The sequence below is a fragment of the Neomonachus schauinslandi genome, chromosome 13, assembly GCF_002201575.2.
Source record: "Neomonachus schauinslandi chromosome 13, ASM220157v2, whole genome shotgun sequence".
NCBI lineage: Eukaryota > Metazoa > Chordata > Mammalia > Carnivora > Phocidae > Neomonachus > Neomonachus schauinslandi.
In genome coordinates, this window is record NC_058415.1 from 17,021,165 (window position 1) to 17,039,466 (window position 18,302).

At 43.4% G+C, this 18,302-nt stretch overlaps 1 protein-coding gene across 1 annotated transcript in view; it reads left to right on the forward strand.

Moving 5' to 3' along the window:
- Positions 1-18,302, forward strand: part of OSTF1 (osteoclast stimulating factor 1) — a 53,629-nt gene that overhangs the window by 13,532 nt on the left and 21,795 nt on the right. The window contains exon 2 of the mRNA XM_021689367.1: positions 10,028-10,074. Coding sequence (XP_021545042.1) covers positions 10,028-10,074 — 47 coding nt within the window. The remainder of the gene's footprint in view (positions 1-10,027; positions 10,075-18,302) is intronic.

Consider the following 18,302-nt stretch of genomic DNA (forward strand, 5'->3'; position numbering starts at 1 on the left):
TGTGTGTGTGTGTGTGTGTGTGTGTGTGTGTGTGTGTGTGTGTGTGTGGTGACATCAAGGAGACAAAGAGGACTCATACTAAAAAACAAATCCTGTTGGGGCGCCTGGGTGGCTCAGTCGGTTAAAGCCTCAGACTCTTGGTTTTGTCTCGGGTCATGATCTCAGGGTCGTGAGATCGAGCCCCGCCTCTGGCTCAGTGCTCAGTGCACACCTCCTCCCCCCCCGCCAGCTCATGTGTGCACGCTCTCTCAAATAAATAAAAATCTTTAAAATATAAAAAAATAAAAAATACCCTGCTGATAGAATACAAATAACATGTAAGTTATGCTTCAATAGGGCATTAAAAGAAAACATGTTTTCCTGATAATATATGGGATTCTTATTCTTTGTGAACAGAGAAAATAAAGGGAGAAAATGAACACGGCTCATAGTTGTATCACCCAAAGTAACTGTTAGCATTTTGATATTATTTTCTTCTACTGTTTCTTCCATACATATTTTTGTTTTGTACAGGTGATCATAAATGTAGTATTACCACCAGCCTTTTTTATGTAACACTAAATAAAGCACAAGCGTATCCCCAAAGAGCTGATTTTTTTTTTTAAGAGAGAGAGAGAAAAAGGGGTGTGTGTGTGTTCTGCGACTGGGAGAGGGGCAGAAGGAGAGGGAGAGAATCTCAAGCAGACTCCCCAGAAGCCCCCCAAAAAGCTTTTTAAAGGTCACGATAAACCTTTTATTATTATTGTTGGACCTGTGTTCCAACATATGTACACATTTACATGTTCTCTTTTTTCTGTAATTCTATATTCATAGCTGTTGTGGGCTGAATGTTTATGTGCCCCCAAAGTTCGTATGTCAAAGCCCTAAACCCCGGTGTGGTGGTATTTGGAGATGGACCTTGGGGAAGCATTTAGGTTTAGAGTAAGTCATGAAGGTGGGGCCCACATGGGGTTAGTGATTTCCTAAGAGAGAATCTCTCTGTGTCCTTGCACACAGGAAAGGCCATGTGAGCACACGGTGGGCAGCCCGCCATCTGCGTGCCAGGAAGAGGGTTCTCACCAGAAACCAAATTGGGTAGTATCTTGATGTTGGACTTCTCAGCCTCCAGAACTGTGAGAAATTAATGTCTTGTTGTTTAGACCACCCAGTCTGTGGCGTTTTGTTACTGTGGCTTGAGCAGATTAAAGACAAGAGCTTGAGCAGATTAAAGACAATAGCTATAGGGTTCAAAAATGACAATTTAAAACTCACATTGAATCCTTGAATAGTCCCTAAGAGGTATGATACTACATTTTATGCTTTGTTTGCTTAACAAAAGCATGAAGATTTCTCTGCTGGGGTGTTGTAAATGTTAAATTCTCAGATACGCAGGAATGGGATTTGGGTAAATGGCTGTCTTGCTATTGAGTATAAAGACGCAAGGAATAACCCCCCAAAGTAACTAAAGATTTGTAGTAATTAATAACAGCTAACACTTGTGGGCACAGAAAATGCCTCAGGAACAGCACTCAGTGCTTTATGTACATTGATTTGTTTCGTCTCGCTTAATCCCAGCATGCGGGCATTGAAAGCTCACATCTTACTGAGCTACATCCAGAGTTCAGAGTATGAGCTCTGGAGTCAGACGGCCTGGGTTTAAACCCTATCTCTGTCCCCTTTCTAGCTGTGTAGACCTGGAGTAGCTACTTGCCTTCTCTAACCTCAGTTTTCTCAGCTGTAAAATGGGCGAAATACATAAAGTATTTACGGCCCAGGATTACACTTTGAGGATTAAATGAGTTGGGGTAAATCAGCACTTTGTATGGTGCCTGGCACATGGTAGGTGTCCCATAAACATGGGTTTAGATGGGTAATACCATTCTGGATGAAAGATTTTAGTGTCAGGATCTTCTGTTTTAACTTTGGGTGTATAGATAACCAATCATTTCACATAGGATGTGAAACCACACTGCTTGTGGAGTCTGTGAGAGGCAGATTTGGATGCTTCATGCCATGATGCTCCTGTGGTCTGACTTGTTACCAACAGGAAAAGGGACCAGAGGATGGGGGAAGCAGACTTTCTTCGATAAAGGTCCAATTAGGAAATATTTTAGGCTTTGTGGGTCACAGATGGTTTCTGTTGCAACTATTCAACTCTGCCATCGTAGAGTGAAAGCAGTCATAGACGGTGTGCAAATACGGGTCTGTTCCAATAAAACTGTATTTATGGACACTGCAATTTAAATTTCAGATGATTTTCACGTGTCTTGAAATATTAATATTTTTTGATCCTCCCCCTTGCTCCCAACCATTAAAAAATGCAAAACCGACTTAGTTCTTGGGTCATACAGTAACCGGTTGTTGCTGTCATGGGTTGGCCCCCCCGGGTTCATCTTGCCTTTTGCAGGAAGTGGCGTGACCAGTGTCGCCTTTTTTAGTTAAATTCCAAGGACTGAAATAAAGATTTTTCTAATATTCTTTCCCGCGGGTCTCCTCAGTGACTTTGGAAGCAGTTTGTCTGGGAGTAAAGGGTCTCTAGGGGGCCATTGCTCCCTCTCTAATGTTTAGCCAGTCAAGACATAGTTGACAATGAGCGTGTCATTTGAAATTTTGCTCTTTGGGACTTTTATGTTAGACCATGGAGAGGAAATAAAAATAACCAGCAGTTATGGCTCCTGAAGACGTAAAAGTCACCAGGTTTGCTGAAAGGCACTGAAAAGTTTAAGCTAAGGAAAAAATGGATAAGAAAGGCACAGTGTTAATAAACAGAACCCTCTTGTCAGAAAACACACTGGCTACTGTTTTTAACGAGTCTGCCATTCCTGCAGCTGAAATCAAGACATGTTTCAAATTCTTTAGTTTGTTTGTTTTTTTTTTTTGGATTGGATGAGGGGAGGCGGCAAGGAAGAGGTGGTGTTGGTGTAAGGGATGTAAGGTGTAAGGGATGAAAATATTATGTTCATATTCTTTTTTATTAGTTATATCCTTTATAGGTATATATGCAGATAGGATTCATTGGATTTGATTTCGTTAATCCAAGAATATAAGTATGAGGGAGGAGACTTATTCTTTTTTTTTTTTTTTTTAAAGATTTTATTTATTTATTTGACAGAGAGAGACACAGCGAGAGAGAGAGCACAAGCAGGGGGAGTGGGAGAGGGAGAAGCAGGCTTCCCGCGGAGCAGGGAGCCCGATGCGGGGCTCGATCCCAGGACTCTGGAATCATGACCTGAGCCAAAGGCAAATGCTTAATGACCGAGCCACCCAGGCACCCCAAGACTTAGTCTTTTACACTGGAAACTCTTAGACATTGCTGTGCTCACAAGATGGTGTTCTCTGCAAGGATGAAAGCCTCTGTGTTTTATCTTCAAGAGCAGTGCGCTTTTTTTTTTTTATTTTTTTTATTTATTCATTCGAGACACAGAGATAGAGAGAATATGAGCAGGGGGAAAAAGCAGAGGGAGGGGGAGAAGCAGGCCCCCTGCTGAGCAGGGAGCCCGATGTGGGGCTCGATCCCAGGACCCTGGGATCATGACCTGAGCCGAAGGCAGTCGCTTAACTGACTGAGCCACCCAGGCGCCCAAGAGCAGTGCGCTTTTGTGGAATGCCATGAATAGAGATCTTCACCCAGAAGCCTGTTGTGAGCTAACCACCTCATTTATGGGCGTTGGAATCCACAAAGCCCAGGGGAGCCTGTGTTGGCCCAACAGAGCACAGCTGTTTCCTCTTACCGCACAGTCAAAATGATGGCCTTGACTCTTGGATGCTATCACATAGACTCCCAGTGTTTTGTTTTTGAGCAGAAAACATCCTGTTTCATCATGCATGTTTAACAGAATAATTTAAATATGTTTAGTAGAAATAACATTAATATTTTTATTTGCCCTGAGAATATTCGAAGGTGGGTAACAGGTTTTTCATACCCACAGGGTATAAATGAAGAAGTGATATTCCCTGCATTCTCTTAGACAAATATGAGAACTCGGGTGTATATGGTAAATTCTTGTTTTTCCATGATGCTCCCTTGTTCAAATAATTCTCTTCCTCTTCTTTCTTTTCAAAAACTCCTATATTGGTTTGAACTCTCTGGGGCAGATGGGAGAATATTAGTTCTTATATGCTAGCTGAATCTTGAAACCCACAAAGTAGAGGGAATAGCACTCACTCTTTAGAGAGTCCTGTACAAATCCCTAATTTGATCAGATAGTGTAGAGGGGGTCACTTTCAAACTTTTTTTTTGACTTTGATCTTCAGGAAGATACATGTTTTATTTAATCGTCTGATACATACAGAAGTATACACACACACACACACACACACACACACACACACACTAGACCATGAAGTTCACCTTAGCCTCAAATTTCTTCCTAAATCTGCCAGTCGGCTTCGGCTCACTGGTCAAATGGTGGAATGCCTTACTTCATTGTTGATTCTGGCACACCTAGACTTGTACTTGAACAAGGACTGTAGATTGCATAGATAACCCTCCTGTCTAACCATGAGGTGGCAACAGTAATGCAAACAGGGCATACCATTTGCATTTATTACTGTAATATTCACTTTGAAAAACAGGTAAATACTCTAAATGTAACTGTTGCCGTGTCCCCTTTTATACTTTTTTTTATCCCCTTTTATGCTTTGCATATGGAGATTCAGTCAACTGAAAGTATCAATGTATATTTTTTATTGGAAAATAAAATACTGCAAAAATTGATGATGGTGAGGCAGTGAATTCTATATGTCTAAAAATGAAGATATAGATATTAAAAATTATAGGTGTAGATTGAGCATTAACATTGAGAGAGGACAGTTGCTAATATTTGGGGGGAAACCGTTGTCTCCTTTGTGGGATAGGCTTTGGTGAAATTGCACCATCAGCATTAAGCAAGTCTTCAGGCCCAGGAGGTGAAGAGGAGGGAAGTCTTGACCTCACTCTGTTTCTGTCAGGGAGGAAGGAAGGCTTGCTAACTCCCTGGCAGAATCCTCACAGGCAACAGCCATGCTGGCACCAAAAGATCTTGCTTTTACACAGACCTAATTTTTAGAGCATTTATTTAGTTTTGCAAAAGTCTCATCAGGCTACAGTTGGTCATGCTGAGGAATTATGGTTCCTGCCCTTTCTGTCAAACGTTTAAAATGGGTCTGCCAGAATTTTTAATAATAAAATTGTAATCATAATGCACTTTTTAAATAACATTTCAGATTTTTTCTTGTTTCCCAGCAGTCCCCTCTGTAAAGCAGTGTTTGGCTTTGGCAAATATTGATTTTCATATTTGGCCATTTGGCAGTATGCCAAAAGGTGTATTTGGTAAAATTGCTAGAATAAATATGAATCTCTCCATCCGTCTAGTCCCCCACGAAATAAAGATTTCACAAAACCATAATCATTTCTGCCATGTGCACCGTACCCTGGTCATTTCTGTTCTGTTTTATATTTTTGAAAGTCACTAAATTATTTTCATGATGGGCAGTTAAAAAATGTTGAGACTCCCTGTCCTCTGGGGATAGTGACATCGTCCGGGAGGGGTCATTTTTGTACGCAGTGTTTTGGATCCACAAAGGATGAGACGAGGGTTTCCTAGTTAAGTTCTTTTCCCAGAAATGGAATTTAAGATGTCAGAGGCATGTGAACACTTCCAAAAAATGAATGAATGTCACTGCCAAAGAATTTTCTCTAGCCATCGTACCAGTTTACACACCCACTGATACCGTCTGAGAATACCAGTTGTTCTATATCCTTCTGAACACTTAGCATTGCCAGTATTTTTTGTTTTAACTATCATAGTGGGTATGTAGTACTTGTCACAGCCATTTTATTTTTTTTAATTTTTAATTTTTTTAAAGATTATTTGAGAGAGAGAGAGCGAGCACAAGTGGGGGGCAGAGGCAGAGGGAGAAGCAGGCTCCCCGCGGAGCAAGGGGCCCGACGCGGGGCTCGATCCCAGGACCCTGAGATCATGACCTGAGCCGAAGGCAGCTGTTTAACTGACCAAGCCACCCAGGCGCCCCTGTCATGGCCATTTTAAATGAAGTCCCTCTAAAATGTCTTGGGCCTTCCCAGTGTTTTTAAGCAGAATGGAAATGAAGTGGACGATCTGTTGCAGATATAACTAAGTTTGGATATTTTGAATAGTCATTCCTTTTGCTGTTTATGGTATGTCCACCCATTAGAGCGAGCGGTCCTTTGGTAATGCTGTCACCGGGGCTCCCTCTACAAGCTTCTCTGTGCGTTCACCGACAGAGAATACTCTAGAAGCTGTACGCTCCAGGCCCTGCTAAGTGCAGTATCAGGGCCACAGAACCGCATCTGTGCATACTCTGTTGGCAGACCTCAGAAAAGTCTCTTCCCCTTTGCCTGCACAGGACCCTGTCCCAGACCCCCTTCCCGCTATCTGCCTCGACTGCTGTGGACTAGGATTCCTTTACTGTACTCTGGGGTTGGCCTTCACTCCAGAGGCCAACGGTGTTTGGCTGATGACTAGCGCGCTCAGCCCTTCTCTGTGGCGGCAGGGTGGGCTTGCAGAGAAAAGGGAAGGGTGTGCCTGGCAAGGTGAAGAGCCCGCAAAGTGAAAAGCCAGCAGGGCCCAGCTGTGCTGGGGGGTGGTGGGGAATGGAATCTGCTTATCTTGCTGACAGCAGGAGGCCTGAAATCCTGAATACTATTCACGCAAGATTCCCTGAAAGCATGGGACAGAAGATTGGGCCCCTTCCCAGTCTTCATTCAGGGTGAATTCCAGGGTGATTTCAGGTAATGCATACTTCTCAGTTCCACATTCTCTCTTTGTCACATGTCACCAGACTTCCATGAGAAAATGGTCAAGGCGGAGGGGGCCCGGAGAAGGCATCTGATTTAGCCTCCCTGCCTACCCAAGAACACCACAATTTTATGTTTGTGAATCTGCCTTCTTTAAATATATTTGCAATTGATCAGTGCCTGCTCTTGATGATTCATGATGATGTTTACTAATATTTTTTTAGATGTTTGCGAGGACAATACGATAGAAACCCAGCGTACCCTGATTTCTTCCCTTTACTGCTCTGTGCGAACCCATGCACCTACAGAACAGTTAAATTAAATATGATGTAAAGATGCTCAGTGAATTACCTACCATTAATTGTTATTCTCTTGAGAGACTATCCAGGGTTGGTAAGCTGTAATCATGAAAGTCATCTGTTTTTCATCTTTATGCAGTTCTTTCCTATCCCCTGGCTGTTTCTTTGGCATTCTTTCATTTCTGTTGGACTCAGGTTTGAGAATTGAATAAATTAAGGCCCAGAACTTTTATAATCTATGGATTCAAAGGGAGCCTCCCGAGGCTAATGTCCCAATATTAGCCAATAAATAGGATCGTGGAGGTGAAAGTGTTTTCTACAGCTTCGCACAGAGAAAGAATGTTCCCTCACGTAATAGCCTAAAAGAGTGGCCTGATGGTCAGTGTGTAGTATAAGTCAAAATGCAAAGAAATCTTCCACTTCCTTTGAGTTATGAACATTCTAAGTTGGACAGTCACAAAAGATACAGTTAAAAAAATCAGTGGCTTAGTCACACTCCCAAGTATTTGTTTATTTATTTTTAAACATTATTTATTTATTTGAGAGAGAGAGAGAGAGAGAGAGAAGGAGCAGGGGGAAGCACAGGGAGGGGCAGAAGCAGGCTCCCCATTGCACAGGGAGCCCAATGTGGGGCTTGATCCTGGGACCCCGGGATCATGACCTGAGCCCAAGGCAGACGCTTCACTGATTGAGCCACCCAGGCGCCCCAAGTATGTTTGTTCATGTTCTTTAATTTGTATTGAATTTTATCTAAGCTCATTAAGTTCCCACTGGATCTGGTTTCCACAATTAGCCATAGCCCATCTCATTGCCGCCATTCCCTCAAAGGGACAGGAAAGTTCTGTCATTATTGGTTTTGGTCGCTGGTGGACTGCTTCCTTGCATAACTTCTCTCTGGAAAGTTTGAAGTAATCGAGATAACTGATCTCCCCTCTCTGAGAGACAGTCAGGTCAGCAGATATTTCTCCTGGCAGCTCTTCTTCCGTTTGGTATTTCCTTTCTCAGGACTGCGGGTGTGTGTAAAAAACATACTCCAGAAGAAAAAAGATTTCACATTTTCTTCTGCCTATTAGCCTCCCCCACTAGAAGAGCAGGGAAGAAGTGGCATTAGAACTCAGATTGCAAAAATAATGTCTGTTTTGCAAACATGCTAAGTAAGTCACAAGGGATCTGAGCAGGGGATCGACTGTATAGGGCATTTAGGAGAAAGAATGATTGCCAAGCCCACCTCCCCCAAGCCCCGCCGTCTGCCATGAAAGTGTCTCTACTATTTTTATTGATTATAAAAGTAATACATGCTGAACGTAATGCATATAAACAGTATTTGTAAAGTAGAAGGTGAAGTTCCCCATAGTCAGTGCTATTATTCAAGGGGTATATATTGTCAACACGAACGGAATGGTACTTGGCATACTGCTCTGTAAGCTGCTTTTTTTCACTGAATATTTTGCAGGGTCTTCGCTACATCAGTGTCTGCAGATCTGTCTGCAGCATTCTTAGGATGAATCAGTTGATTTGCATAATCCCTCTCAGTGGACATCCTGGTCATTTCCCGTTTTCTCATATTCTAAACCTACTTTGTTCCCTATGTAGCCACCAGCCTCGTGTGGTAATTTAACTTAATTAAAATCACATAATCTTTAAAAATCAGTTCGCAGTCGCTCGCCACATTTCAGGTGCCCGGTAGCTGTGTGTGGCTAGCACAGAGGAAGAACCTTCCCAGCATCGCGTGAAGTTATATTGGACAGTGCTGTTCTAAACCGCTGGTTTTCAGTATTTGTGTTTTTTTTCAAGTACATGTTTCTATTCCTTTATTCATCCATTCAACAAATGATCATGTTGCCAGGCACTGTGCTCGGGACTTGGATATCTCACTCACAAAACATATAAGTACCTGTCCTCATAATGCTTAACTTTCTACCAGCAAAAGGTTTTGAGTATTCACTCCCAATAAATGTATGTGTACTACAAGGTGCATGTGTATCCTGTTCTGTTGTTAATATTATAACACATAATATATGGAACAAATTAAAATAGAAATGAAAAAGAATAAGATAAAAAAATTTAAGTAATTTCCAGAGTAGTCTTCCCATGTTGCACCTTGGAGACCACTGTTCTGAGTGATGCTCTTGTACTAGGCGGCTCTTTCTGAAGATTCTTGGCATGCTGTTACCTCATTTTAAACAGGTAGCCCTTCTATTTTGATACTCCTAAATATTTATTTCATAAAAAGACCTCTTTTTTTTTTTTTTCTATCTGTAGGCTCCTTCCTACAGTTTGAATTTGTTCTTTTACTTACATATTCATTTAGGAAGCGTTTATGAAGTTCTTACCGTATGCTAGGTGGATGCTGGGAAATGGAACAAGTCAGGGTTCCTGCTCTCAAATGAGACAGGTCAGCAGATCACTTATTCTAATACAGGGTGTTACGGAAATGCAGGAAAGGGGCATATAAAGAGAGAGATTCTTTGGGAGAATGGAGGACAGCTTTCATGACCTCCTCTTTGCTGAGTTACTGCACTCTGTTTTGGGACTCAATGCAATCACGTTTCTCCAACAGATACTGTGTTTCTCCATGGTATTTTCTTTTGAAAAATACAAAATTCTAAATCATCGATTTAAGGATATTAAACCGCTGTTGACTGTCCCATTAAATATCTCTTTATGTTAAATGCTTACCTTTCGATTTTTAAACTTAGATCTTAGGGTTGGGAGGGCTCTGTATAGGACAGAGACGGAGTCCAAATAATTTTGTAGCTTCTGTTGTTTGAGAAGGGGAAACAAAATCATCCCCAGAGATGGTGTGTTGATTCATGCCTTCATTTAATAAATATTTATAAAATACCTTCTCTGTGGGAAAAAAAGCACTGAATGCCAAAATAAATTTCTCACATGGGCTTTTAGTTAGGGGATTCTGAAGAATATAATGGATGATACTATTTAGAGTAAACTTAAAGAATTGATCATGTGCTGTTTATTCCCTCTCTTTTAGGGCAAGTTAAAGTGTTCCGAGCTCTTTACACATTTGAACCTAGAACTGTAAGTATTCAGTTTTTAACTTCAAAATTGGCATAAAAACCTAAGGTGATTTCATTCAGATACTTCCTCTGGCCTAAATGGCCTGCCTTTTCTCTGATAGCTGTAAGTGATTCACAGGAATGGATGGTCAGTCACTTCCATGCAGTCCACAGGTGTGAGAGCTAAGTCCCTCGGGTTGATCTGAAAGTGTTCCCCACCTTGAGGTCATGTAGTCCATCCTGTGCTGCTTTTTCCCCTAGGGTGACATCACCCACTTTTAAAAATCACCAAGTGACCCACACATGTAAAGCATGGGACCTTGTCTTAGTCATCCTTCCTGTTGGTCTCATGCTGACTTTCCTTGTTCTTCCTGTTGACCCTCTACTTCAGGCCACCTCATAAGGGCACCTTTTACCAACTATCTAGAGCAATTTTTTATGTCTCTGCTGCTTCTGGTGTCCATCCATCAATCCACCCATCCATCCTTGGTTTAGTGAGCACTTACTATGTGCCAGACCCTGGCCCAGGCCTCGGGGATGGTGCCACATCAACAGAAAGGATGGCCTCATGGAGCTCCCATCCCAGTGGAGGGAGACAGACAGTAAGCAGACAAATGAACAGGACTATCAGGGCCTGATTGGTGCTATGAAGAAAAATAAGGAGGGTATGGGGCCAAAAGTTTCGTGGAGAAAAGAGTTATTTTCAGCAGGGTGTCCAGGGATGAGCTTTCTATAAAGGTGACATTCGTGTGGAGACCCGAGGGAAGGGAGAGAGCCAGGGGAACAGTGAGGAGCGTCTTTGGTGGGTTCTAGAAACAGCAGGGAAGACAGCAGCTTAGAAAGTTGTGAATAAAGGAGAGGGAGGTAGGAGATGGGTTCAGAGAGCTTGGGTGGAGAGGGAGGGCAGATCACGTAGGGCCTCATGGGGTAAGATGGAGGGTTTTGAGTCCAGGGTTGATTAGATACGTTTTAGAAGAACCACTCTCCCTGAGGGAGACCATCCAGCAGAGCAAGAGTGAGAGCAGAACGCCCAGATGGTTAGGAGGCAGAGGAAAGAGACCGAGCAAGGAAACCTGCTCTCTTGACGTTCCCGTCTTACTTACTAGAGATGGGAGCCTTCGTGCTGGGGACAGCAGCTTGCCGCTGGCTTTATCTGGGTTTGCCGTGTCCCCTGTCATCCCCAGAGCCGAGCATCTCAGAGGGTAGCACAGAACCAGATGGCGCCGAGCGTTGACTCACTACCATCAGGCTGCGGCTGGCCCTCAAATTCCAAATCCGTGTGGCCGTCTGTGTCCTCATCAGCCATTCTGCAGAATTTGGCTGTGAGCGGGCAACGAGATGGATATTTGAAGGCTTGCACGCAGTGGGCGCCAGTAAACGGCAGCAGGGAATGCAGCTAATAGGGGGTGTGCTTGGGTTCCGATGAGTTTTCCCAAGACTTTATCATCACAGTGTTCCTGGAACAAGAGGGGTTGGGTGGGTAGAGGTAGGTCTTGGGTTTTTATTCTTCTTACCAGGACGTTTCAGCGGCATCACCCCTGTGTCGGAGGAGTGGGGAATGAACGGGCGACGTGTCAGCTTGCTCCGGCTGCCAGAACAAGGTCCTGCAAGACTACGTGGCTTAACCGACAAAAATTTTTCTTAGAATTTTGGAGGCAAGGAGTCAGGTGGAGGTGTGGCCAGGGTTGGTTTCTTCCGAAGCCTCTCTCCTAGATGATTTTGTTCTCCCTGTGTCCCCACGTGCGTTGTCTTTCCTCTGTGCTTGTCAGTTTCCCAGTCTGCTCTTCTTAAAAGGACACCGGTCATATATGGATTAGGGCTCACTCGAATGACCTAATTTTAATTTAACTACCTCTTTAAAGAATCTGTCTCCAAATACACTCAACATTCTGAGGTACTAAGGATTAGGACTTCAACATATGAATTGGGTAGTGGGTGGGACACAAAAAGGTAAGGAAGTATGAGCCCCAGAAGTTGTTGTCTTTGTCCCCTGCTCACAGGAAGGCTGTCATTTCATGCGTCTGATTGTCCTAATCAGTGGTTTCCTAGGTTGCAAGCCACCCGAGGTTGACAGAAGTGGGGGTGGGGGGTGCTCATCAGCTGCCCTCCTGGGCTGGTCGGTGTATAATAGATCATTCTTTGCAGCGCCCCCCTCACTCTAGGAAGGGACCTGAATGTACTCAGTTTGAGACCAGACATGACTCCTGACCCCCCCCCCCCCCCCAGTATCCTGTTGGTCATCACCTTTGTCCTTCCTCATTGACCTCCTCCTCTTTTGGTTCTCGTGTGCTTTTTCTTGCTTCTGGCCCATGGACTCCAGCTTCTCCATTCCATCTGCATTCTTCTGCCTGATTGATTTTCCTACAGTGTAGCTTTGCTCCCATCATCTGCTTCACCTCTTTATTGAAGGGGATTGAGTCCCCTATGGTCCAGCCTGTTTCTAGCCCTGCAGTCCTCTGCCCCTTTCCCTTCTTAGACCATTCCAGTCTAGATGCACAGTAGAGAGATACACAGTAGAACCCATCTCTGAACCCTTTCTACCCTCTCTAGGCTCTAATAACATACTTCCTTTTCCATAAAGACTTTCTGATTAACCCAGCTAAGAGGGGGTTGCCTTTTACACTTGGCATTTCTGTCCTGCTCCCCATAACCGTGTTTGGAGGGGGCAGAACACAGGGTTGTTCAGAGCTGGCCTTAGGTTTTAGGACCCACTCCGCCTCTTTAGCATCTATGTGACCTGGGAAATTCGGGAATTCCCTAACCTCTGCACCTCAGCGTGCTCCTCTTTCAAGTGAGAATAATAATCTCATAGGGTTTTAGTGCGAATTAGGTGAGATGAATTGTGTGAACCTGCTATTACTGTTAGGAGGGGTAGTGGTTGCTGTATATATAGACATTTAGCAAATAGTTTTGGTGGGTTGACATATTGATTATTTTAATTCACCTCCAGTTCTGCCCCAGGATGGAATTTCACTACTGTTTTTTTAAAAAATCATTGTTATTGGGGTGCCTGGGTGGCTCAGCCGTTAAGCGTCTGCCTTCGGTTCAGGTCACGATCCCAGAGTCCTGGGATCGAGTCCCTGCATCGGGCTCCCTGCTCTGCGGGAAGCCTGCTTCTCCCTCTCCCTCTGCCCTTCCCCCCCCTGCTCTTGCTCGCATTCTGTTTCTGTATCTCAAATAAATAAATAAAATCTTTAAAAAAATAATCTTAGTTATTATTGAATGTCCAGAAGAAAATAGATATTTAATTCATTAGTGTTCTTGAAGAGTCCATATTTAAAATGTTATTTTTTAATGTCCTTGCTCCCAAGGATCCTCGGCTGTGGAGCAGTGCTGCTAATTCATCCAGGATGTATCGGGTGCTCAGTAATGAGTATCCCACACCTGCTGCTCCCACACTCTGCCCCTTTCCACCTCCCCTCAGTCCAGATGTTAAAGGGGAGGTGGCTGGCTGGGCAAGTAGCCTCTAGCTCCCGGCCTTCCTTCCTTTTTTTTTTTTTAAAGATTTTATTCATTTATTTGAGACAGAGAGAATGAGAGACAGAGACCATGAGAGGGAGGAGGGTCAGAGGGAGAAGCAGACTCCCTGCCGAGCAGGGAGCCCGATGCGGGACTCGATCCCGGGACTCCAGGATCATGACCTGAGCCAAAGGCAGTTGCTTAACCAACTGAGCCACCCAGGCGCCCCCGGCCTTCCTTTCTGCTTAAGTACCTGTGCTAGACCAGTGATTCAGTATTTTGAATCCCATCCCAGAGCTAGTTTAGTTTTACATTCTTTTTCTGAATAAGGATTTCTGTTGGATGATGCAGGAAGCTCAGTTTGTCTGTCTCTATCATCTCCCTCAGCAACCACCCCTAGTGGGATGGATGCACTCTGGTACGTCCTGAACTGACCTGGCCTCCTCAAAGTCATTGGGACCAGGCAGGATGCAAGGGCTGAGCTGGCCTCTGCGGGACACTTGCTGACAAGTGCAGCACCCCAAGGAGGCCTGGGTCCAGCTTTGACCTACTCTTCTGTCCTCAGGATAGGGACAGCAGTGCCCAGCTTCAGTCTCGGTGATCCACGGGACAGCTAGAACACTGGGCAGTTTGTCACTCCTGGTTCTTCCTGCCAACCCATTTCTCTTCTAGCTTGCTTGAAGGCCGGGGAGTCCTGGCGCCACTCATGCCTGTTTGGTTCTTAATTCTTGCCCAACCCCCAGTCCAATAAAGTCTCATACAGAGATCTGGCTGGACTGGATAGACCAGTGTCAAGACACACTGGGACAGAGGAAATAGCATTTTCTGTGTGCTGGCGGCGTGTCGATTTCTAAAGGGAAAGCAGCAGGACCCCGCTCCGTCATGTCACGTTTTCTGACATGACTAGGTTTATCGCACTCTGCGGAGAGGCAGGATCCCTAGAATGGGATCCCAAAAGCTGAAGTAGGAGCCCAGGCCTGCCACTTACTCACACTGTGGTTTGTGGCAAGTTCTTCAACACCCCTCTGAGCCTGGTTATAAAATGGAGACGATACCCGTGTTTTAGCCCTGCCCCTCATGGGTCGTCCTGAGGATTGAACGAGGCTAAGCATGCTTTGCAAGTGTAAGGGGTTGGCTGTTGGTTTTGTTGTTCTGCCTCATGTAGGGATGGGGAGTAGGGGCGAACAACAGGCCACCACCTTTTAACCTGGTCATGATACCCTGATGACTAGTGATGGCTATGCATGACCCTTCCGTAAGAGAGAAAGCATAGATGCTGGTGAAGGTTCCAGACTCTTAACTGTGGTGGTTCAAGTCTAGTGTCTGCCACACACCTGCTGTATGGCCTTGGACAAGCTTCTCATCTGCAGTGTGATGACAAGAGTAAAGCCCACCTCATGGGGTTGCTGGTGAGGGTTAAATTTGTTAATATTTGTAAGCGGCCAGACTAGTGCCTGGCTCTTCGTAGTCTTTTTTTTTAAAGATTTTATTTATTTATTTGACAGAGAGAGAGATAGCGAGAGAGGGAACACAAGCAGGGGGAGTGGGAGAGGGAGAATCAGGCTTCCCGTGGAGCAGGGAGCCCGATGTGGGGCTCGATCCCAGGATCCCAGGGTCCTTTGGCTCATGACCTGAGCCGAAGGCAGACGCTTAACGACTGAGCCACCCAGGCGCCCTCTTAGTAGTCTTATAAAGTGGTAAATAAAAACATCCATGGAAAATTTGATTTGTAAAAATCTTTTTATTAATTCTTGGGGTTCCAGGTTGACACATCTGAAAAGTTTCGTAAGGATGTTATGGTCTCTAAAATTTTTTATAAAATATATATTTTCATAAACCAACAAAATGAATGCCTTGGGAATTATAGGTTACCAAGAATAAATGAAACAGGAATGAGAATATATATTACCAAGTTTGTACTCATCGCTCTAACATTGCAGTGGCCAGCAATTTGCTTGTCCTGATACCTTGTGGTTCTTCAAGGAGAGGGGCAAAGAGGAATGTGGTTGAAACCCAAGAACAAACTAGAAATAAAGTGCTTCCTTGATTGTGTCACTGTTTTCCCATTTCTGTTCTGTGCATGTGATGCCAGGAATTTAAAAGTAGACCCTCATCAAATCATTTACATTAAGTGCCCTGCAAGCAGTTTCTTAATGGAAAGTGTGAATATTTTAGGTAAAAATCTATATAAGTTTTAAAATCATGAAAATGACCTTATTGTCTTTATTACTACCAATAGTGTGAAGAATTCGGTAGACCACGTCCGTAGCTAGGTTAGTAAGCACTGCCCCTGGTTCCTTTGGAAGAACATATTTTACAGGGAGTAGCACTGTCTGTCTGGGAGCTATTGATTAAAAAGAGAATAAACTGTCCACTCTCCTTTCTCAGGGTGGAAAAATAGCGAGACCTTTTTTTTTCCCCTGACTGAAATCGACTGCCTGTTGTCCTTCCCTCAGTTGAAAAACAAGTCTCACCTAATAGGTGGCTTGTGGCATTCACCAGTGTTTGAACAATAGCCATTATTTTAAAAACTAAAGCAGCACTGAGAAGTATCGAAATGACTGTACTGAGTGACATTTTCCAAATGATGCATTTTACCAAACCGCAAAGCACAAGAATTACTTAAAAGACAATAAGAATTGTAACTGTTCTTGACTTTTTATTGCCTCCAAATTTACTTTAATTTTAATTTTATTTTTTATTGCCCTTTTAAAAATTGAGGTAAAAATTCACAAAGCATAAAATTAACCATTTTGAAGGGAACAGTTCAGAGGCATTTAGTATATTCACAGTGTTGTACAACCCTCACCTCTATCCAGTTCCAAAACATTTTCATCCTCTAAAAGAAAACCCTATATCCATGAAGCACTTACTTTCCATTGTTCCGGACTCTATACTTTTTTTTCCCTAAATGAGAAGGACTCATCACAGGGATTTTTGTTTGTGTGCTTTTTTGAAGCTGTTTGTTCGATACTGTTTCAAAACATGCCTTTTTGGTTCAAGGGTGAATGAACTTACTATGTGTGGAAATTTAGGCAAACTTGACTTGTGATTTTTTTTTTTTTAAAGATTTTATTTATTTATTTGAGAGAGAGAGAATGAGAGAGAGCACATGAGAGGGGGGAGGGTCAGAGGGAGAAGCAGACTCCCTGCCGAGCAGGGAGCCGGATGCGGGACTCGATCCAGGGACTCCAGGATCATGACCTGAGCCGAAGGCAGTCGCTTAACCAACTGAGCCACCCAGGTGCCCTTGACTTGTGATTTTAAAAGGAGGCCAACACCATAGGTAGGGATGATCTTTAACTTCCACGAAAGCCCCTTGTTAGACATAAGTGGGCAGGTTTAGTTCTTGGAGAGGTACAGGGTAAGAATGCGCTTTGGATGGCTCCAAGACCAGAGAGATCTCTTCAAGACATTGCACTCTTTCGAAACTCCGAGAAACTCAAAGTCCCTCCAAGAAAAGTGCTACGCTTTCACATATATTCTGTTTTCCTTACTTCCTTACGTTCTACTTCATTCTCTCCTCTTAACCCTTATTGCCATCTCAAGGAGAGACAGTCAAATGGTGTTGAAGTTGCCAGCGAAGGCTGACCTTCCTGTTACAGGGATGGCCACTGTGTCTAGCTGGGGTGCTGGGTGAGCAGTGCGTCCCCTTTCTGGCCTCTCTGGGAGATGTCCAGTTTGCAGCAGGGAAATACTAAGAGAAATAGTTTGTTTACCTAATCACTTTCTATATCCATCACATATTGGTAGTCTCTTGGTCACAGATCATCAGAACATGATAGGAAAAGATTAGGGAAGAACTTAGAGGGCTTTACTGTTTTTGCCCTAAATGCCTATTTCTAATAATCATAAAATCTATATCATCGAGTCTCCATAGGCTCAACTAATTTTGCATAGCTTGTGCTGTGTGTTAAGTCTAGACTCGGTAAATCAGTCGTAAATGCAACAAATGCTTCAGGAAGTGCCTTTTAAAGGAACTCAGCCAGGGCGCCTGGGTGGTTCATTCGGTTAAGTGTCTGCCTTCGGCTCAGGTCATGATCTCAGGGTCCTGGGATGAGTCCCACATCGGGCTCCCTGCTCATTGGGGAGTCTGTTTCTCCCTCTATCTCTGTGCCTCTCCCCACTCATTCTCTCTCTCTCTCAAATAAATAAATAAAATCTTTTAAAAAATAAAGGAACTCAGCCATTTTTTAGTATCATTAATTATCATTTGGTAATTTTTATATTTGAATGCATAATGCACCTAAGTATTTATGTATGTGGTTACTTAAAGGATGGTATAGCTGATACAGTCTTCGTTTATATCCAGGAGGAAATAGTTATAATAATAATACAGATCAGCTTTGAAACTAAATAAGTTAGTAGTGCAGAGTCACATTTACCTCCCTGGTCTGTAACTGAGAGAGGAGATAAATGGAAAAATGAATGGATGAGATAATTTGTTTCACTAGCTTGAGTTTTATTTGTACGGAACAGCAACTATAATCAGAAATATCAAAGCCTGTTTAAAAAACATTTTTCCAACCAAAATTATGAAAGTAATACATGCTCATGATAGAAAATTTGGAAAAATGTTTCTATATATTTCATGCATAATTGTGATCTTATCCTGTGTGAAATTTTGCGCTTCACATTCTTCACTCAACATGACAACGTGAATATTTCCCAGGATCTGAAACTTGCTCGTAATAGGCATGGTCCTATATACCTACAAAGTCATGCTGGTAAGCATTAATGTAGTGATAGAAAAAAGATGCTTAATTAAAGCACCCGGCTATCTTCAGAGAG